This window comes from Aedes aegypti, chromosome 2 (genome assembly GCF_002204515.2).
Source record: "Aedes aegypti strain LVP_AGWG chromosome 2, AaegL5.0 Primary Assembly, whole genome shotgun sequence".
NCBI lineage: Eukaryota > Metazoa > Arthropoda > Insecta > Diptera > Culicidae > Aedes > Aedes aegypti.
In genome coordinates this window covers 30,859,424-30,883,089 of record NC_035108.1, presented here as the reverse complement: position 1 = coordinate 30,883,089, position 23,666 = coordinate 30,859,424, and the positions used below count along the sequence as shown (strand labels likewise).

Sequence of the window (23,666 nt, the reverse complement as noted above, 5' to 3'; positions counted from 1 at the left end):
TGAGTTGCTTCTGCTTCATTTTCTTCACCGACATCGTGTTAGCGTACGAAAGGGATATGATATGAAATCAATCATAATTGACATTACCACGCTTGTAGATTCTCAAAAGGGGTCATTACTTCAAAAGGTTGGGAACCACTTCCGCTTTTAAGCTTCCAATGGAAAAACCGTTTTACCAATCAAATAGTGAAACAATTGGGTTTTGATTAAATTTAGAAAGTTTCTTCAACCTAAACAGGACGTCATCATAAACCAAAGTCCCCGACAAAAGCTTCGACAAATATTCTTGCAATTACTTACTTCTTATTGAGAGAATTCGTTCCGCACAGTCTCGTCTTCAATCGTCTGAGAGTCTTCTCTACACTGGCCCTCATTTGCATTAATAGGTTTCACATTCGTTCTCTTCCAACCACAAAACGCGCACTCCTTCGCTTTTCTTTTCGCGAAGGGCGATTGGATTTCGCCCACCGCTTCCATTGTAGGTCCTTATAGGAGGTGGCAAACTTGATCTTTTTATCTTTCTAACAACTCCCTCAAATCGCACCACCTCGCAATCGTTAGTAATGCCACGGATTTGCAAATTGTTTTACGTTTATTCAACAAAGCGATCGTTTTAACGACTTTTTTCTCGTCAAATCGCATGCACAGCAAATTTAGGTAGGTAGGTATGAATTGTAACTAAGTTTTTTTTATTTTTTCAGTATTTTCGATGCGATTTTCATTAATTTTCTTTTCTGTTTGAGTGACTTGGGGTAGTTTTTTTTTTTCAGTATAACTGGGTTTCAAATTATTCTCGATTTCTTCTTCTTGGCTGCGGTAGCTGTTAGGGTGTAGCAATTGATCGTTTTGTTAGGGTGCTTACCACATTTTTTACGGCGTTGATAGAGTTAGCTGTTGTGGCACGTGCGACTGCTAATGATGACGTCGTCCTGGTTTTTGCTACTTAGCTACACTACTGCTAAAGAGTTTCTGGTTCTGCTGATGCTACTGTTACTGCTAGCTTCCTGGGTTGTCAGTCGTTTGGGTTGAGTCCACCCGCTGGTTGCATTATTCGGTGGGGTCGCTGCAATGGAACAGAGAATGTTGTTTAAGTTTACTACATTCAATGATAAAATTGTGATACATGATACATACCCAGCGAACGACTTCGAATGTTGACCACCGAGTACTTCATCGTCTTGATTGCCCATCGATTTTTTGACGTACTAGAAGTAAAAAGTTTCAGATAAGAAGTATCAATAATTAGTCAAATCGGTTTTACATAAGGAAAAAAAGTCATATTTTTTAAAACGGATCTGGGTCATTTGACATAAAGTACATTTAGCGTAACAATCATTAGGCATAACGGACATTTGGTCAAACAATTTGAGAAATAATACTCACCACTGGGTTGAGCATGATTTCCTCCTCCATCTTCATAATCTGCTTGTTCAGCTCCATCACACGACCGATCTCCTGCTGCACCTTGTGGAACATATCCGGGCTGTCGTATTTTTCCGGATCGTCCTTGAACACCACCATGCCGTCCTTTTGGTTGATCGAGGCAAATATTTCACCCGATTTGATCTACAATAGTCAACTGTAAGACATCGAAATTTCTACCGTACAACTATGGAGATAGTTACCATATTGAGAATGTATTTCTCTGCTTCGGCGGGCCCTGAAAGTTGTACCCGACTGGCGACATCGGCTAACGATAACGTCAGGAACGTCTTCGTCAGGCGTTGGATGTTCTTCTTGTACAGCGAGGAAATGACCTGTTTGACCAGACCCATGTTCGTGTCGCGCATGAACGAATCCCTGTACTTATTGACCACGTTTCGCACCTCGTCGCTGTTCGAGCTATTGTACGCACTGGACAGATCATGATACGCGTGACTGAGCGGTTTCATAAACCGCGAAATAACCTGGGAGGAGTACTTTGGAATGGGGACGACCTTCCCGTGCAGTATCAGCGAGATGAGGATGTACTTTTTGTACGATTCTAGCATGATGTGCGACATGGCCAGCGCCGGTGTGGACACGGCCACCTCGAAGAAGTACAGGGCACGTTCGAAATTTTTGACCGCTGCGTAGATCATTCCACCGTAGTAGTAGTAGAGCAGGAAGTACTTCGTGTCGTGATTGCTGTCTTCGGTTGTTGCAATCGAGGCAACATCCACATCCAGGAAACGCAGTGCCGGATTGAATACTTTGGCGCTTAGACATAGCTGACACAGATCGGCGTGGACGGGCGTCAACTGATTGTCGCACATTCGGATCTTCTCCACGGCCAACGACAGCACCTGAATACCTTGGATGGTGTGCTGTTTGTTCTTGACCAGCGCCGACGTGAACTGGTGGCAGAGCTCGAAATCTACAAAGAAAAAAAAACGTTGTAACGAAAGTTTATAATTCCATATTTTTAATTCTATTCGATTTTTTTTGTAAAATCCGGGAGGTATTTTTAAAGCAGGGTGATAGGGTGTCTATTCAAAAACAGTTTTCCAATTCCCAGATTTTTCCCGGGTGCCCAAGAAATTTAAAATACGGATGACAGTCCTGAGGATGTGATCCTGCGACTTGCATAAAATGTGAACAAATTTGGAGGACTTGATCTAACTCATTTTTGTATTATTTTTGATTTGGAGAATTTTGTAAGAGTTTTTGTTGAATTATCTCAACACCCCCCCAAAGAAAAATTTCAGAAAGATTTTGGAACTATATGAACAAATTTCTGTTTCATAGAGCATAGTTCAATAGCCAAGTCATTAGGGATCGAGATTTCTTAGGCGCAACACAAATTATGTTTAATTGTCATACAGAATATCTTACTATGGGGGAGCGGGATCTAAAAATCTCCAAAATTGTCTTACGTAATTAATGAGCAGCCCCTAATCTTTAAAGAATGCCTTCGGAATAATGCTTTAGACATTGCCTAGGGCTGATTCCTGGAGAAATTCTTGATCTAGTAAAATTCATGTTGGATTCAAGGAAAAACTTTTTTCACCAGCAACGATATCTCTAAGCACATTTTATTGTTATATATATTTTATTGTATATGTGGCGAAACTGTTGACACAAATCTAAAATTGCATCTTCCAAGTAGATCAAAAATATCGTCAAAAACCTCACATAAAACTGGCTATGAGTACATAAAGGATCTTGCTATTTATTCATCGAAGATCTTGCCATGAAATTTGTTGGAAATGATTGGAATAATTCGTTGTGAATCTGCAGAAATCCAAAGTTCCGTTTGGAGAATTTCTAGGGGTATTCATGAAATCGATTCTTGATTAAACCCTTTCTGGGTCAAACTTCCCAGGCTCATAGTCAAACTACTACTAATACTAGTAGTTAAACTGGCTCTAGTCAAACTAGTACCCAACCCAGAAAAGGCTTAATCAAGAATCAAATGCACAGGGATGTGAGTGACATTTTTATCTGTTATGAGTTAAATATAGATATTAGAAATAAAAGTTCCAAAACATTTTTTAACTCTGAAAAACCTTACTTAAAAGAACTCTTGCAGAAATCATGGGATCCACTAGAGTAACAACTGGATAAAGCAGTTGAATAATTAGAGGGAACATATCTGGAGAAAATCCTGGGGTAGTCTCTGGGAAAATGTATAGAGTAATCCCTGTGGAAATTACTGAAGTGTCCAAGGATTTCTCGGTGTAATATCTGGATAAATTTCACTAAATATTCCATGACCCGTCATAGGAACGGAAAACCTTCATTCCGTTACCAATGATAATGGCCTGCGGCTAGTAACCTTCGCTGCTGCTAGAGGGATGGCAATCAGCAGTACCTACTTCGCACGAAAGAATATCCGCAAACACACCTGGCGACACCCGAGTGGCGATGCCTGCTCCCAGATAGACCATGTGCTGGTTGATGGGCGACATTTCTCAAATGTCATGGATGTCAGGACCTTCCGAGGCCCTAATATCGACTCGGATCATTATCTCGTTGTAGCTAAAATTCGGGCGCGGTTATCCAGCGTCATGAATTCCACAACAAACAGAACGCTGCGCTTCAATATACAACGCTTGTCGACTGATGGGGTAGCTGCGCAGTACCGTCAGCAACTAGACGAGCAGTTGGGAAGAATCAACGTTGCTGGAGATGTCGACAGCCTGTGGGACCCTATCCACGAAGCTGTGACAACAACGGCGTGGGAAGTGATCGGCACTGGTCAACGACGAAGACGAAACGACTGGTTCGATGAAGAGTGCCAGAGAGTGACAGACATGAAGAATGTCGCCAGAAGCCGTATGCTTGTGGCCGGTACCCGACAGAACAGAGAGCGGTACAGGGTAGCGAGAGCCGACGAAAAGCGAATCCACCGCAGAAAGAAAAGGCAGCACGAAGAAAGTGTGGTAGCTGACGCTCAAGAAAGCATGAACCGGAATGATATGCGGAGATTATATGCAACAGTCAATGGTGCGCGGCACAATACCGTATCAGTGCCCGCCATGGGCAATAATCGAGAAGGGAATTTGCTGACCGATAAAACGGCGATGGCTGCCAGGTGGAAGGAGCACTTTCAGCAATTGTTGAACGGTGGAAATGGAAATGTAGCGAGGAACAGGATGAACATAGTAGACGACGATCAAGCTGTGGACCCACCGACCATAGGAGAGGTTAAAAAGGCTATCAGCAAGCTGAAGAACTGTAAGGCTGCTGGGAAGGACGAGATCCCTGGTCGAGCTTCTCAAGCACGGAAGCGAGCAGCTTTACCAGTCGATCCACCGAGTACTTCTGAAGGTATGGGAGGACGAAGAATTGCCCACCGGCTGGTTGGATGGCCTCATCCGCCCTATCTACAAGAAAGGGCACAGACTGGAGTGTGCCAATTACAAAGGAGTTGCCCTGCTGAATTCGGCGTACAAAATTTTGTCGCGCATCCTGTTTAACAGACTGCGACCGCTCGAGGAGTCCTTCGTCGGCAAATACCAAGCTGGTTTCCGTGAATTCCGGGAGTATAACTTGCAGACTCACCATCTGTTTATTGATTTCAAGGCGGCGTACGACTCAGTGAAAAGAAATGAGCTTTGGCAGATAATGTCTGAAAATGGTTTTCCGGCGAAACTAATTAGGCTGATACGTGCTACGCTGGATGGTTCGAAATTAAGTGTTCGGATCGCAGACTAGGTGTCAACCTCGTTCGTGACGTTAGACGGATTGAAGCAGGGAGACGCACTTTCGAATTTACTGTTCAACATTGCACTGGAGGTTGCTATTAGGAGATCTGGCGTGCAGAGAAATGGCACTATTATCACAAGGTCGCACATGCTCCTTGGCTTTGCGGACGATATAGACCTAATTGGAATTGATCGCAGGTCAGTGGAAGAGGCCTTCGTGCCTCTGAAGAGGGAGACAACGAGGATAGGCCTGACTATTAATTCTACCAACGAAGTACATGGTTGCAAGTAGAGATAGAGTCCGGCACGGTGGTGTAGGTGCTGAGGTAGTGTTTGATGGGGATGTGTTTGAAGTTGTTGAAGAATTCGTTTATCTTGGAACACTTGTGACATGTGACAACGACGTTTCCCGCGAAGTGAAAAGACGTGTTGCGAATAGGGCCTTTCACGGACTACGTAACCAGCTTAGGTCCCGCAGCTTACAAACGGAAACAAAATTCGCCCTGTGTAAAACATTGATTCTTCCGGTGGCTCTCTACGGCCACGAAGCGTGGACGTTGAAAGAGTCAGACCGGAAAGCTGTCGGTGTATTCGAGCGTAAAGTGCTGCGGACAATACTCGGTGGGAAACTCGAAAATGGTTTGTGGCGCAGACGCATGAATCACGAGTTGTATCAAGTGTACAAAGATGCGAATATTATCAAGCGTGTAAAATACGGCAGACTTCAGTGGGCTGGTCACTTAGTGCGAATGTCGGAAGAAAGAATTGCGAAAATAATATTCAGCAGGGAACCAGGTAGAGGTCGGCGGCTTCGGGGAAGGCCACGAATACGCTGGCTGTACGCAGTGGAAGAGGACCTGGCGACCCTAAACGTTCGGGGCAACTGGAGAAGTTGCTCCCAAGACCGACGAAGATGGAGCTCTACAATACGCCCGGCAATGGCGTGACGCTACGCTGTAGCCATCAAGGTATCAAGGTAGGTACCAACGTACCATCAGTGCACCAGTATCCGCTCAAGCCCCTATTTCCGCCCACTAGCGTAAAATTTGATTTTTATTGTCAAAAATCAACATTTTTAGCACGGATATATTCTAGCAATATTAACAACTTTCAAATGAAGTCGCCTGACATCATTTTCATTTGATAAAATAATTCTTTATATTGAAAACATAAGACCTCGTGAGCGGTTATTGGCCCACTAGGAATTTGTGTGTGTTCCAATAACCACTCGTGCGAAAAATTGAACAAAATTTCAAAGAAATGTCGATTCTATAGAATCTATAGTATACAGCCTTCTCTATTGCATTAGTAGATATGGTTTGACCACAGAAAATATCAGGATAAATAACGAAAATTGAAATTATGCATTTTTGACGTTGGATAACGTCTTACAATTTCGAAAAACGAAAATCGCTCGCGTCACGAAAAGTGGTTAGATTTTGACTATTAATAACATACTAACGCCCGGAAAGATTTTCGAGATTTTTGCACCAATCGATTGGAAATCTTTCTACGAATCGATTCCAATAATGAAAGCTGTTGATTTTCATGACTAAACTATTGGTAAATAGGTTTTTTTTTTTTTTTTTTTTTTATTAGTGACACTTTACACCTCGCTGGTGCATTCGTGTCATTGGAAATTCAATTTAATTTTACATTTGACATATCAAACTTCGCACAACTTTTGTTTTTCCTGGACCTCGTGTTGTGGACTCTCCACTCTGAATCAGGGTCATTCTGATTGCAAGTCCGTTTTGATTCGTTCTCAACTGTACCATCCGCTTCAGTTGACAACCGCCGCTTTCCAGATTCGAGCTCCATTGTATCGCCTGCATGCTGGTCTTCATCGCGGTCATTCCCAGTCTTCGCATGTTCTGCTTCAGATTCAGCTTCGCTTGTATTTGACTCCTCAGAGTCGGTCGGTGATGGAGCAGTGGCATCGCGTTGAACGTGTTGGTTGTTGCTTATGGTTTGCCCATTGCCATCACTTGAAGGTGTTTGTGGCTTTGGATCGACACGAGCCGATTGTTTGTTTGGAAAGCTGATGACGGTGCTGTAGTTTTCGATCGAAATGAACGATGGCAACGTTTTGACCATCCGCATTCGAACTATCCGAACACCGTTTGGCACGCCCGGAAAAAAGTTCTTCCAAACCTCCTTTTGGATCGAAATCACTTTTCCGTACTGCTCTAAATGTTTCGTTATGACGGTGTCAGACATATGCGGTGGAAGATCCAGGATCCTCACTGTTGTAGTGGGACCGTCTACGTATACAGGGATGTAATACGTCACTCCCTCATGTACGAAACAGTACTGCAGATGGTGTTGCTTGTGCAGCCGCGGAGCTACGCTAGCGTCGAGCATTTCAATATACACGCACTTATTCAGATTGTGTAATTGAATGCTCTTCACGTCGGCCATGTCGAGCTTCATAAACTTTTTAAGAAACTCCTCTACCTGCTCCAAAGGAGGTCGCTTTGGCAGGACGCTAAAATCAACGACAAGGGTGTTTTTCCTGTACGCAGACATCTTGCACCAGTGCAAAATTTTCGGCCAGGAATCGCGAGAAAAAGATGAACGAGAGAACGAGATGCTACGAGAAAGACGTGTGTCGCGCACGAAGAGCGGTTGTCAACTGAGGTAAATAGGTAAATATCGAGACATGTCTTATTTTCCATAGAAAAGCACATTTTTCTTGCTGTTATAAGGTTTTGACGTTTGAAGTTTACATGCACCGTAATTTCGGGTGAAATTGATCATTTTTCATGGTTTTCTTGTCTGTTTTCAACAATGTTGAAAAACTGAATGCAGGAAAACAAGTACGACGGTCAGCCTCTTCGACTCATGTGCCAACATTTTCTAACAAATGTGTTTTGACGTTGGATAACGTCCTTCGACAACATATGGGGTACAATTTCAAAAAACGAAAAATTGAGCATGCGACGAAAAATGGTTAGGTTTTGACTGCCAATAACTCACCCATTTATTGATAGATTTTCAATATTTATCCATCAATCGATCGGAAATTTATTTAAATTGATTCAAATGGAGAACACTATTGATTATGAGCAACAAACTATTGAAAAATCGTAAAATGTTGACCCCTTTCTTATCTACCCAATCACGTTCAAACACATTTATGATATGTGTCTCATTAGCTGCTTCTTATGTATTTATTCCATTAGAAATTCGTATGAAATTCCTACGTGTTTTTGATAGGAAGTTGACTCTTTTTCACAAGTGTTACTAATAATTGTCATACGCACACTTATGAATCTCTATCGATAATATTAGGGGTATTCACTTAAAGTTGCGTAAAGTGTGTAACAAGCCAAGAAATATTTCAAATGAAATAATTCTTCTTGATGATTAATTACAAACACACAACCTAGCAACCCACCAGGTTGAACGATTCTTCGCAACATTTGTTATTGTTTGATCTCAGAATTTTCCATCTATTAGATTTTGTTCGTGAAGACCGTTTTCTTCACGATATTCGGACCACCTTTCAATGCCAACATGCTGGATTGGACAGTATTCTGTTGAAAAAGTAAGTGTAAGTGGTTGGATAATGGAACAGTTCAATTCATGATGACTTTTTTTTAGATACTCGAAACCTTCAGGTATCAGAAGGCCGGTTCCAAAGGCACGTTCCCCACCAGTTGGGAGATTTGTGCCATCGCCATATTTGAGCCTATTTCATCATCTACCCGATGGGAGAGGAAAGGGAAGGGAAAGATGGGAGGAAATAGGAGTGGGGTCCCTTGAAGAGGGAAGATCGCATAAGCGAAATGAGAGCATGTAGCTCCATACCACAATGGGTTCGAACAGCGCCCTAAAAAGGGCACTGCAAAACGCATGAGCGTAAAGAGAGCCTATAGCTCATTACCACAGCGGGTTAAGAATAACAGAATGTCCTGAAGATTCAGGCTTCTGTATTCAGTTTCACTTAATAAGTGTTTACCAAGTAATTGGAATCGCATTTGCGCAAAAACTGGACAGTTACATATCAGGTGATACGAAGTTCCATAATCGGAGTCACAACTATCACACACAAATGAGTCAGCACGCTGAATATTTGCCATGTGATAGTTGAGTCGGCAGTGGCCTGTCAACGCTCTGACCAAGAGACTGCAATTCTGCTTTGACAGATTTGTTAAATACTTCGCCACCTTTGGAGATGGCTCAGTAATATACAATTTTGTTTGACGACACGACTCCAAACTATTCCAATATTGCTTGTGCTGAGTTGCCGCCCAAGAGTTTATCTGAAGCTTCACCCAGCACTTCGAAATTGGAATAGCCGGCTCAGGGCCAATGAAGTCATGCGATGCTCCATCGCGAGCTAGCTCATCAGCCAATTCATTTCCAGCGATGGAAGAATGGCCAGGTACCCATACAAGGTTTACAGAGTTGACTGAATTCAGTTCCTCAATTTGAGTTCGACATGCGATAACAAGCTTCGACCTTGAGTTGGCCGAAGCGAGAGCTTTTATAGCAGCCTGACTATCTGAACAGAAGTATATGACTTTACCCATTACGCGCTGTTGAAGTGCTGATTGCACTCCACACATAAGAGCAAATATTTCCGCCTGAAAAACGGTGCAGTTTCTACCAAGTGAGTAAAACTGATTCAGCCTTAGCTCACGAGAATATACTCCTGCACCAGCTCTACCTTCAAGAAGGGAGCCATCAGTGTAACATACTATATTGTTTGATATACTTCTTTCCAAATAGCCAGACGTCCACTCTTCCCGTGAAGGGAATTGTGTGGTAAATGTCCTGTAAGGAAAGTTACAAGCAATTGTGAGATCACTTGGAGCAAGGACAATTTTGTCCCAATTCACCAAAAGTGGAAACAACGAAGTGTGTGTAGATCTACGATTCACTGGATTTTTCTCCAGTAGATCCAGTACCCATAAACGGTAAGAGCAAGAAAGTGCTTCTTGTTTAAGATATATGTGTAGTGGCGCAACGTCGAAAAGGGCCTCGAGCGCTGCTGTGGGAGTTGTAGAGAACGCACCAGACATCGCCATCAAGCACATCCTTTGGAGATGGCCCAATTTTGATTGGATTGTTCTCACTTCGCCCTTTTGCCACCACACAAGACATCCATATGCCAATATTGGTCGAACAACTGTTGTGTAAATCCATTTGATATATTTGGGTTTGAGGCCCCAAGTTTTACCAAAGGTTCGCCGGCATTGACCGAAGGCCATACAAGCTTTTTTGACTCTGAAATCAATGTGAGCTGTCCATAAAAGTTTGGAATCTAGAATGACTCCGACATACTTTACTTGATCAGTCACATTAATCTCAGTGCCAAAAAGACGTAAAGGTCGAATTCCATCGCGGTTTCGTCTTTCCGTAAAAAGAACAATAGATGTTTTATTCGGGTTAACGGAAAGGCCATATTGGCGACACCAACTCTCGACTACCTGAAGAGCACTTTGCATCAGGTCGAATAGGGTGCTTATGCACATACCAACTATCAGAGCTAGATAGTCGTCGGCAAATCCATAAGTTGGAAAACCGCAATTATTGAGTTGCCTCAATAGCGTATCTGCTACGAGATTCCACAAAAGTGGTGACAAGACTCCCCCTTGGGGGCATCCGCAAACACTCAATTTTCGAATCGCTGCTTGACGCAATGTCGAGAAGAGATGTCGGTTTTTGAGCATTTGATGAATCCAATTGGTAATCATTGTAGGTAGCCCATGGTTTCGTGCGGCTTCCAATATGGCATCGAAAGACACGTTATCAAAGGCACCCTCAATATCCAAGAAAACACCCAAGCACGATTGCTTCTGAGCGAATGCTTTCTCGATATCGTATACAACTTTGTGTAAAAGAGTCACAGTGGACTTTCCAGATTGGTAAGCATGTTGATTCACATGAAGAGGCATGTTTGCCAAATAAACATCACGGATGCGTTCCAGACATTTCAGAAGAAAAGAGGTCAGACTGATTGGTCTAAAACTCTTCGCTTCCTCATACGACGCACGTCCTCCTTTTGGGATAAACTTTACAGTAATATCACGCCAGGATTTGGGAATGTACCCGGTAGCAAAACTGCTTGCAAGTAGCTTTTTCAAAACATGTTTGATAGACTCAAATCCCTTTTGGAGCAGAACAGGATAAATCCCATCCGCTCCTGGAGATTTGAAAGGGGCAAAACTATTAAGTGCCCATTGAATCGATTCAGTAGTTACGATACTGCGAGCCGAGGCCAGAGACTCGTAACTACATGAAAAGACATTTGGTTCATCCGTAGATGCTATGTCCACACATCCGGGGAAGTGTGTATTGAATAAACATTCTAAAACTTCTTCATCGGAAGAAGTAAAGTCACCATTAGGTAAGCGAATTTCGTTCACTTGGAAATCCTTAGATTTTGCAAGAATTTTGTTCAACCGACTGACTTCACTCAAACTGGAAACATTTGTACAAAGGTTTTTCCAGCCGGATCGTTCAGCAGAACGAAGAGCCTTCTTGTAAGCCTTGCGAGCTGACTTGAACGACTCTGATCCAGCTGAACGGCGTATGTTCCAACTCCTTCTACATTGTTTCCTGAGTCTAGTCAGATCGGAATTCCACCATGGGGTCCCTCTTGTAGTCTTTACAGACCGCAGAGGACATGCTTCTTCAAAAGCTTCCATAATGTAGGATGTTGTAGTATCAACGGCATCATCCAGATCACTTGGATTTTCAATGGACGGAGAATATCCATGAAATTTGGTCGCAACCAATTCAATGTAGAGTTCCCAGTTTGTTGACCGGGGATTCCTAAAACGCAAAGTCTGCGCAGTTACATTTGAATGTTCAAAGAAGATGTAGCGATGATCAGATAATGATTCCTCATCTGATACATGCCAATTCGTCAACTCGTGACTGATTCTATTCGAGCAGAGCGTTATGTCTAACACTTCTTCTCTATTAGAAACCATGAAGGTTGGGCGATTGCCTATGTAAAGTAATCCAAGGTCTGTACTACTTAAGTATTCCATCAGACTGGAGCCTCTTAAATTGATATATGAGCTGCCCCAGATGATGTGATGAGCATTGGCATCACTGCCCACAATCAGCGGAAGGCCTTTTGTTACGCAGTGTACGACAACTCGTTTGAAGTCATCCGTTGGGGATGGTTCATCATGTGGTAAATATACCGAACAATAGACGTACTTCCTGTTGAGGTCACCAACAGAAACATCGATTGTGACAGCACATACATCTCTGGTAGTTAACTCAGAAATGAGTGTAGCAACGATTGTTTTATTAACGAGCACGCATGCGCGGGGCATGGAGCGCGAGTTTTCCATTTCAAGCTTGCTAAAAGTAGCAAAAACTGGGTCCACAAGGTTACCTAGATAGAAGTTCCCTCTACGAAAGTAGGGTTCTTGAACTAGCGCCACTTGGGCTGCACCATTTTGCATGAGTCTGCAAAGATTGATCGTTGCTGTTCTTTTATGCTGAAGATTGATCTGAGCTAACCTAACCGTAGCCACTACCCAAACTAGGCAGGATTAAGCTTTTTGCAATCTCAGCACGAAAAAGACCAGCAACGAAAAAACCAGATCGGTATCTATTTAAAGTCGCCAAAGGCGAAAGAGCACAGAATACACTGTGTAAAACGCATAATGCGAATCCATATAGGTGATAATTTAAATTAAATGTCAACATATTCATAATCCCACCCTTATTAAGCCTCAGGATAGAGACTGAAGAAGGGCAGCCGATTATCTCGGAGAAACACAAGGTCACCTGCACCATTGCTCCGGGTAGCACAGGAAGGACTCAATACTGTGGAGGGCGCCCTGGTACCCCACAGGCTCCGTTAGCGGTTAGGTTTTATTTAGACCCCCCTAACCATTCATTCTTAGGCACGGTACGCATCACACCATAAATTAGGGGTCACCTGTGAGGTGTACTTTTACCACCGGAACAGGCAGTCCGTAGTGTTAATTCTTAGCCAGTTGAAACAACCGCTACCGACACTACGCGGCTATCTAGGCTGCTCGGGAAAAGGAGGTTAATATTGATGATTAACTCCTGACGTGCCCAAGCAGACGTGCTGGATTGGACAGTATTCTGTTGAAAAAGTAAGTGTAAGTGGTTGGATAATGGAACAGTTCAATTCATGATGACTTTTTTTTAGATACTCGAAACCTTAGTCGATTCATCGATGGTCATTATGGTGAAGATGCAAGCCAATCCTCAAATTACTATTACTGGAAAATAAAAGCGTTATTTAAAGTAATACTTAGGATTTTGATTCCCAGAACTATGGAACCTCCTACCCTCAAAGGTCTCATTCGGTAGTTTCCTGAGAGTAGTAACCATTGTTCCATTTCCAGTAATTTTTACTATTTTAACACATGCATAAACAGCATCACGATCGATAACTTTGTGGGCAATAGCGTAATGGAAGTGAAACTGAACGCATTTCAGGATCAATGCTTTGCCCATGGAAAGCTATTGATATGACCTTTCCACGAACTTTGATATTGGATAGGTCCACACTTATCATTTGTGGTAGCATCACCGACATACACTTCTTTCAAAACTTCGCCCAAATTCCGCACTAACAAGGTGCTGAATCTTTCAAGCCATATTCCGGAAAGTTCTATTAATTCAATTCACGTATATTTTCATCAAAATTAGTATCAATATTTTATGATGACAATCCTGGCGATGACCAATGTATGCTTAGATTGAAAATGTGTCGAATTTTGACATTTTGAAATGTTCTTCTTGTAGTTTACTCAATATAGTGAAACATTTCAGATAATCAAAATACACAGCGATTTACGCTGTTAAGTGAATACCCTTATTATGTTATTCACTGAGGAAATCGAACGTATGAGTAAAGTTACTGTGCACGTGCTGTAGCTTTAGGTGCAGGAGCCTCATTGCTTGCAAGCACACGGGAGCGCTGTACATTGTGAGACCTTTTTTGGTGCGCCTCATTTTTTTTGAGATGTGTCTCACTGCGGTCTCACCCGCGCTGTGTCACAAGCGCTGTTTAAAATTCAGCGCACTAATTGAAGTGATTACAAAAGTTTTCAATGAGGATCGAAATTATAACTCTTGGACCACGAGTCTTCGACCATATCATTTAGGTCATCTAGACACCTGCATAATAAGGCGGAAATAGTTGTAGAGGCTTTTCGTTACTAAGCAGTTGTTTCACAACTTGGATACCGATGGCGAGCCGTAGCGCCGAGCAGCGCATGAGACGAGTCTCCCCGAGAGCACATCACCTAGCGCGCGCTTTTAGAATTTTCGTGAGCCTCCGTCTAGCGCAGCACACTAGGATTTAGATGAGCCGAGAGACGGTTCGGTTGGAGGCTCGTCAGTACATTTATGTGCTCCTGAGAAATATGTAACTCTACGTATGAGGTACATAAGATTTTCCTATGGAATAACGACATAAGAAGTATTTTGTTTTTCATTCGAGAATCTTATAATATTCCATAAAAGACTTATGAAATAATACTTAATCGATTATCGATAGAGATTCATAAGTGTGCGTATGACAATGATTAGTAACACTTGCGAAAAAGAGTCAACTTCCTATCAAAAAACACGTAGGAATTTCATACGAAAAACTTGTGAACTTCCATCGATCATTGCGTTCATAATACAAATGAGTGTAATATCATATGAAGGATCATAGATTTCAATTATGGAATTCTTTAGAATCATTAGGTATTTAGAGAATCGCTCATTGAATTTAAGAAAAGATAGGTATTCAAAAGATCTCTAATGACAACGACAAGAATTTCTTGTGAATATCGGACTTTTGTGTTTTAAAACAATCTCATGAAAGAGGGAAACCCAGTCAAGAAAGCAATTCACAAGCGTTCTCTTATGAAATTCGTACGTAATTTTTGGCTCCATGTAGTGGGAAGCGGAAACCAAAAATGTGCGTGGATCTAACGTTCAACCAGAATATTTGTTTCAAGAGCAAAAGTTACCGCTCATGCTTCTTCTTCCATCGACCGGTTCTATTGTTGGAGTGTTAACCAAACCAAACAAATAATACAAAATGTCCATATTAGGTCAGAATTGACATACAACAAAAAGTGTGAAAATTAATTGGATTTTTAACAGTAGAAATCTTTCATAGGTTTGTGACGGTCTCAAGCCAGGAAATAGAAGAAACTAACGTTATCCAGCGTGAATTTAGCGGTCGTATCTCGGAAACAACCTCTTACTTTTTGTTTTTGTTTTTTTTATAATTTTTGAAAAATGAAATGAAGAAAAAATTTGGTTGCGGTTAAGCTTTTTTCCGCATGGATGAATCGGATGGAGGCGATACGCCTCCTAGAGATCTCGTTGCTCGAACGCGGTTCTATCAACCGTCTTCGGCTGGGCCTTGGGTTGTCTATTTCCGGCGCAAAAAGAAGATTTTGAACGTGCTCTCGATTTCTCGGGAGCTGACGCGTAAATATCCTGGGGCCGTTATTCACCAAGTGAATGAATCCAAGCTGCGTGTAACTGCACCTAGTTACAAAGCAGCGAATGAAATTGCTCAGCATGAGGCTTTTACTGTGGAATATTGCGTCTATGTGCCGGCACGAGAAGTCGAGGTGGAAGGGAAAATTATCGACGCGAGTCTAACATGCGAAGACATTAAGACTGGCAAAGGCGTCTTTGAGAACCGGTCCATTCCTGATGTGGCTATACTGGATTGTAAACAATTACAATCAGTTTCCATGGAAGGAAATAAGAAAGTGTTTTCGCCGTCAGCCTCGTTTCGAGTGACTTTCCCCGGTTCCGCCCTCCCGAAATTTGTTTGTATTGACAGTGCTTTTTACCCAGTGCGTCTTTACGTGCCGAAGGTATTCAATTGTACCAACTGCAAGCAGCTTGGCCACAGTGCTAGCTATTGCGACAACAAGCCCCGTTGTGGCAAATGCAACCAAGCTCACTTGGAAGATGCTTGCACACAGGAAGCCGAAAAATGTAGCTACTGTCGCGAGGAACTTCATGACCTGCAGAAATGCCCGGCTTATAAAAGACGCATTCGAAATGAGAGTCGCTCAATTGTGAAGCGCTCCAAGAAGACATACGCGGAAATGGTAAAATCTTTAAATCCGTCCGCAAAAGAGTCTTCATCAGCCATCCCAGTTGGTAACTCTTTTCAAGAGTTGTCTTCCGATGAAGCGAACGACGACGAAACCGATGGGGGAGATTCTTCGGAGGTACACGCACCCGGTAAAAGAAAGTCTCCATCTTCTCCGGGACTGCGCCGTAAGGTAATGAAATCTTCCCTCAAAAGTTTGCCTAATTCAAAAGGAGGTGGGGCAAATTTGAAATTGCCGAAGAAACAGGTCTTTGATGCTTCCGTTCCGTGTTGCAGCAAAGATCTGCCGCCCCCGCCTCCACCGATTAAATATACTTCAAAAAGAAGCTCTAGACAAGATAGCAAGAAAAAAGCTCTGAAGTCCCTCGCTCTTCCTCGAAAACCCCCGTGGCCAAGCGAGGACTGATAACTTTTACGGCCCTTGTGGATCGCATATGCAATGCCCTCGGAGTTTCAGACTCATTCAGAGGCATACTCGACCTTTTTCTCCCCGCAATAGAAGAGTATCTCAGGGAATTGACTATTTCGTGGCCCCTCCTTGCTTCGATCATATCTTTCGATGGATAATTCATCGAGTGAGGTACAAGATATGATCACTGTGCTACAGTGGAACTGTCATAGTCTAAAACCTAAATTAGACACATTTAAGTTTTTGCTTCACAACTCCGATTGTGATATATTTGCACTCTGTGAAACATGGCTTTCTTCTGAAGATGATCTTAACTTCTACGATTTTAACATTATACGCCAGGATCGAGATGATAATTACGGGGGTGTGCTTTTAGGGATCAAAAAGTGCCACTCATTCTACAGAATCCCCATCCCGACTCATCCAGGCATAGAAATCGTTGCTTGCCAAATAAGCGTAAAGAGTAAAGACCTTTTCGTAGCGTCTATTTATATTCCTCCAAGAGTTTCAATAAACCGCCGTCATCTCTGGAATGCAGTCTCCATGCTCTCATCTCCAGTTTTAATACTGGGTGATATGAACTCACATGGTACTGGATGGGGCGAATCTTATGACGATTATAGAGCGGCTATTTTCTATGACTTATGCGACGATTTCAACTTGAACATTTTGAACACAGGTGAAGTGACACGTATTTCATCCGACGGCAAAGAAAGCCGTCTTGACCTGTCTTTGGGATCAAGTTCACTATCATTCGATTGCATGTGGAAGGTGATCGATGACCCCCATGGTAGTGATCACTTGCCCATAATAACTTCTATCAGAAATAATTTTGAAAGGTCAGAACAGTCAATTCAGGTTCCTTTTGACCTCACTAGGAATATCGATTGGCAAAAATTTGCATCAGCGGTAACCTTTGGTATCGAATCATTCAACACTCTCCCACCGTTGGATGAGTATCGATTCCTAACAGAATTGATTAATAAAAGTGCATTAGAATCCCAAAAGCAACGAGTTCCAAGTGCATCCTTCAAAAGACGACCAGCCACACCTGGTTGGGATGATGAATGCACTCAGTTGTATCGAGAAAAATCTAATGCCTTTAAAGCTTTTCGTAGATATGGTACCTCAGAACTTTATTTAGAGTACTCGAAGCTCGAAAAAAGACTGAAGAATCTTATTAAAGCGAAGAAGCGTCGCTATTGGCGACGTTTCATCGATGGCCTCTCACGAGAAACTTCAATGACGACGCTTTGGAGAGTGGCTCGCAACATGCGAAACCGCTCATCCTCAAATGAGAGTGACGAATACTCCAATCGTTGGATATTCAACTTCGCAAAAAAGGTCTGTCCAGACTCAGTTCCAGCTCAACCGCAATTCTGGGAAACTCAGAGAGACGATGCGTTAGACAGACCATTCACTATGCTGGAATTTTCTATGGCTCTTCTTTCATCAAACAACTCCTCTCCGGGACGCGATATGATTAAGTTCAATCTTCTTAAAAATCTCCCCGATATCGCTAAAAGACGGTTGCTTGACCTGTTCAACTTATTCATGGAGCACAACATTGTTCCACCTGAATGGAGACAGGTCAAAGTAATAGCTATTCAAAAGCCTGGGAAACCAGCGTCTGATCATAATTCGTACCGCCCGATTGCTATGTTATCATGTTTAAGGAAATTGTTAGAAAAAATGATCCTATCCCGACTCGATCACTGGGTCGAATCAAACAACATGCTTTCCAGTACACAATTTGGCTTTCGCAAGGGCAAAGGAACAAACGATTGTCTAGCGTTGCTTTCATCAGATATTCAACTAGCCTTTGCGGACAAGGAGCAATTGGCTTCGGTTTTCTTGGATATTAAAGGCGCTTTTGATTCAGTTTCCATAGAAATATTGTCAGAAAGCCTGCACAATAGTGTACAATCTGTTGTCAGAAAAACACATGAGCTTCACTCTCGGTCAACTGACAACTTCCAGAATTAGCTATATGGGCCTTCCCCAAGGCTCATGTCTAAGTCCCTTGCTTTATAATTTTTATGTTAAAGATATTGACAACTGTTTGGAAGAACCATGCACGCTAAGACAACTTGCAGATGATGCTGTGGTTTCTATGAAGGGCCCACGAGCGGAAATCTTGCAAAGACCATTGCAAAATTCCCTTGATAATCTATCCACTTGGGCTAGAAATTTAGGGATCGAGTTTGCTCCGCAAAAAAACTCAACTGGTCGTATTTTCAAGGAAGCGGAATCCTGCCCAACTAAAGCTTAAGCTTTTGGGAACAGACATCGACCAGTCTTTGACTTCAAAATACCTTGGGGTCTAGTTTGATTCAAAAGGCACTTGGCGAACTCATATTAGGTATTTAACGGAAAAATGCCAACAAAGGATCAATTTTCTACGAACAATTACCGGAACATGGTGGGGTGCTCACCCGGAAGACCTCATAAAACTCTATAAAACAACCATTCTCTCTGTTCTAGAGTATGGCTCTTTCTGTTTTCTCTCAGCAGCAAACTGCCACTTGATTAAATTGGAACGAATTCAATATCGTTGTTTGCGTATCGCCTTAGGGTGTATGCACTTGACACATAATGCGAGCCTAGAGGTTCTGGCAGGGGTTTTACCGCTACAAAACCGATTCTGGGAGCTCTCGCTAAGAATACTTATTAAGTGTGGAGTGAGCAACACACTCGTCATCGAAAATTTCGAAGAATTGCTCAAACTGAACACTCAGTCAAAATTCATGAGAGTTTATCTCTACTACATGTCATCTGACATTAGCCTTCCATGTTATAACCCTCCACGTGTACGCTTCGCCAATGACAGTTCCTCTGTTGAATATGATCTGTCCATGAAACAAGCTGTTCATGGAATTCCAGATCAACTTCGATGTATAACTATTCTACGTATTTTCAACGCAAAGTTCCAGAATGTCCATCCTACAGGAGATATTTCACTGACGGGTCACGTATAAATGGATCCACTGGCTTCGGTGTCTTTAATGAAAACTCTTCCGCCTTCCGAAAACTTCAGGAACCTTGCACGGTTTATGTTGCTGAGCTGGCAGCAGTCAACTTCGCTTTGGGATGATCTCTAACATGCCCGCAGACCACTTCTTCATCTTCTCGGATAGTCTCAGTTCAATTGAGGCACTCCGATCGATGAAACCTGTAAAGCATGCATCTTACTTTCTTACAAAAATAAGAGAGCAGAAGTGTGCACTGGTCGAAAGATCATATAAAATTACCTTTGTATGGGTCCCCTCACATTGCTTAATTTATGGCAATGAGAAGGCGGACTCTCTCGCAAAGGTGGGCGCTGAGGAAGGTGAGATATATGATAGAAGAATTTCACACGATGAATTGTTTCATTTAGTACGTCAAAGTTCTATTCACGGTTGGCAAAGCGACTGGCTAAATGGCCAACTGGGACGGTGGTTACATTCCATAATCCCTAGAGTTTCCTTGCGAGCGTGGTGGAAAGGTTGGGATGTAAGTCGAGATTTCATTCGCGTGATGTCAAGACTTATGTCCAACCATTACTCGCTAGACGCACATTTGCACAGGATCAACCTCGCGCTGAGCAATATATGTAATAGGTGTGGTTCCGGTTATGATGACATCGATCACGTAGTTTGGCAGTGCCCGGATATGGACGCCTCCAGAGCACAACTTATGGATACCCTTGCGGCCCGAGGTAGACAACCCTATGTTTCAGTTAGAGATGTGTTGGGCTCCCGCGATCTCGTCTACATGTTGTTGATTTACGATTATCCTCGCTTGTGTTGTATAAAAGTTTAATTCTCTTGTGTTCTCTTCCCTAGTTTTTTGACGTTGGATAACGTCTTACGGCAACATACTGGGGTACAATTTCGAAAAACGAAAAATCGCTCGCGTCACGAAAAGTGGTTAGATTTTGACTGTTAATAACTTACTAACGCCCGGATAGATTTTCAAGATTCTTGCACCAATCGATTGGAAATCTTTCTACGAATCTACTCCAACAATAAAAACTATTGATTTTCATGATTTTCATGATTAAAAATTGGGAAATATCAAGGTATGTCTTATTTTTCATAGAAAAGCACATTTTTCTTGCTGTTATAAGGTTTTGACGTTTTGACGTTTACATGTACACGCAACTTTAACATCGATTTAAGCAAAGAGGAGAACCGTAATGCGGGGTATCATTGATCTGCGGGGTAACATTGATCGGAATGACTCACCTCGTAATAAGTTGCGTTAACTTTATGCGTAAATTTGTCAAGTTTCCGAAATAATGATTTCAATGGATAAGGATGACACTACCAAAGATTCATGTCTCACATAAGTTCTGCAAGCGATATGAGCAAAAAAAATGCGGTTGTCTTTAAAAATGGCATTGCCAAAAACGATTCCGCTGTCAAAATTTTGATAAGTATGTTCAACTAGGCAACATTAACGAATTACTGTTAAGAATGTAGAATTCTCTTAGGAAATTGCCTACCTTTAGGAGTATTCCGCTGTTCGAGGTGTTTTTAATTTTAAAATAACTCAAAAAGTAAATGAGATGTAAGCGTTTGGACATCATATTCGGCTTCAGGGGCCATGATTTATGTAAGTAACGACATTTTCAATATTAACGAGCGTTGATTACATTGATGATCAATGTTACCCCCCCATGTGAAAAAATCACATAAAACATTTTTGTAAACATGCTTAAATCTTTCAAAAAACTAAATACAGTATATAGTTACGAGCTATGGGCGGCAGTACTTGTTTTAAAAATATGAAACTCACAACATTTACATTTTTGGATGAAATATTTAAGAAATATCCTAAAAACTGATCAATGTTACCCCGGATTACGGAACATAGAGTTCGCGGTTCATGGAGAAGTACCTCAACCTCAAACTGGCTTCGAAACTCACTAAAGCAACCAATTTTAGTGGATCATGCTTGGACCTAACGTTCAACCGGAATATTTGTTTGAAGAACAAGAGTTACCGCTCATGCTTCTTCTTCCATCGACCGATTCTATCGGTGTTGAAGTGGTAACCGTACCAACCAAATAATAACACACAATGTCCATAATAGATCAGAATTGACATGCAACAAATAGTATGAAAATTTATTGGATTTTTATAAGTAGAAATCTTTCATAAGTTCGTGACGGTCTCAAGCCAGGAAATAGGATAGGCTAACGTTATCCAACGTCAACTTGGCGGTCGTATCTTGGAAACAACCTCTTACTTTTTTAGTAAGTTCGTCACGAAATCTGTTTACCGTGAGCGGAAATAGGAGCACTAAGATGCAGTAACAAAAGCAATTAATAATTTTTTTATTTTTTTTTTTAATTCTTTTTATTTTGCCGCTGATTGCCTCTTCTTGGAGCTACATTGTGACATAAAAATAGTATTGATCATCACAATAGTTATTTTATAATAAACATTTGAACACATAACTTCCCTTAAATGAGCAGAATCTGGTGCACTAATGGTACTTATTTTGACACATCATACCTTAGCCTGTCAAATCAGTGATAATTGTAAAGGAAATTGATATACATATAGCTTTCTGGGAAATGGTGCATTCTGGGAACTGGTACTTGCTGATGAATGTTATAGAATAGTTTGAAAGAACTGCAACAGTAATTCGTGAATGAAATGTTCAAGAAGTTCCTGGGAAAAAATATGGAGGAACTTTATGAGGAATCTCTGATCCTATTTAGTCAGATGTCCCTGGAAGAACTCTTAATAGATTTCTTACAAGGAATTGTTGACCAATATCTGAGACAATCTGTTGATGGATTCATGTCTGGATGAAATTACTGGATGCAGTTACGTTGAAGCTATTATTCGAGGAATCTTAATACACCAGAATTTACTGCAAGGGTAAAAAGGAAAATAGTGGCTTTAAAGACCAGTTTTGTCATAAAAAAAGATTTCACGAGACACCATCCATTAGAAATAGACTTACGAGACTTGCATTAAAATAGAGATCGTCTGTCAAAAAAAAAACTGCTAACATCACTGGTATCGTCAACTCGCTATACGAGTCCGAGATCTCTCACCTCATTTCACTCGTCAACCAAGCCCAGAAGCAAGCTCTCAGTTAAAAACTGTGGTGTGCCCATAAGAACACTACACTGAGAAGCAGGCTCTGCCCCAGTTGAAACGTAACGTCAGAGAGAAGAAGAGAAAGAAAGTACAATGAAAAGCCTACATTCAACTTACATGGCTGTGTAGCAAACCGGACCTGCTCTCCATTGCATAAGGTTATAAACTCCCGAACAACTCGTAGCACGTTCTCGGTATCGTCGTGGTTCTAAAAATTAGATAATACATTAGAATTTCAAACACTATTTTGATCCTACAAATCTCGATACTTACATTCGGTTCGCTGAATTTAACAACCAGCACAAAAAGCACCCCCAGCGAGTGCTGCTGGATGTCTAACGTTTCCAAAACATTGTCCAAAATGTTCCCATTCTTGGCCAGCAGTTCCGTCGATTCCAGCAAATACTCCACCAACTCTCGGAAGTTTCCTGCAAAACAAAATTCATGTTAATCATTCCTATCTGCCTTACCATCAAAAGGCCTAGGCCTTAATGACTTACCGGCATTGCTCATCGTCCGGACGTGGTTGACGTAATGTTCCAACGGTGATGCCATGGCTCCCCACAATGTGCGCTATCTACTGCCCTGATGTACAAAGGAACCACCTTCTGGAACTCTTTCCCTTCTCGAAACAACAAAATCCTACCTACGAGAACTACCAAACCAAACACAACCCAAAACTGCTCCCGGAATGTGTCAGCCGAAAGAAAAGCGACGGGAAGCGAGTTGCGAATCGAGCACGAAACGACACCCAAAACTATTTTCGCATAGCTTTCGCTGCACGAAAACACCTCCGCCGGATGCTATTTTTACGCGTGAACACACGGCCGGTGCCAAATTCACCCGAGAGATGCAATTTTATCGGCAAATTCCGGATTATTGTTACGCACAACACTCAACACAACACAACTCTCGCCGAAGAAATAAGGTTGAAAAGT

The 23,666-nt window shown here is 42.0% G+C and overlaps 1 protein-coding gene across 1 annotated transcript; it reads right to left on the bottom strand.

Moving 5' to 3' along the window:
* Positions 1-281: 281 nt before the first annotated feature.
* LOC5574100 (COP9 signalosome complex subunit 3) lies at positions 282-23,666 on the bottom strand. The gene is made up of 7 exons (XM_001661121.2): positions 23,229-23,666; positions 23,002-23,156; positions 22,846-22,936; positions 1,626-2,356; positions 1,384-1,566; positions 1,135-1,205; positions 282-1,063 (listed from the first exon to the last, which is right to left on the bottom strand). Exons 1-7 carry the CDS (start codon positions 23,281-23,283, stop codon positions 1,048-1,050), a joined length of 1,302 nt encoding a protein of 433 aa, XP_001661171.1. The 5' UTR covers positions 23,284-23,666; the 3' UTR covers positions 282-1,047.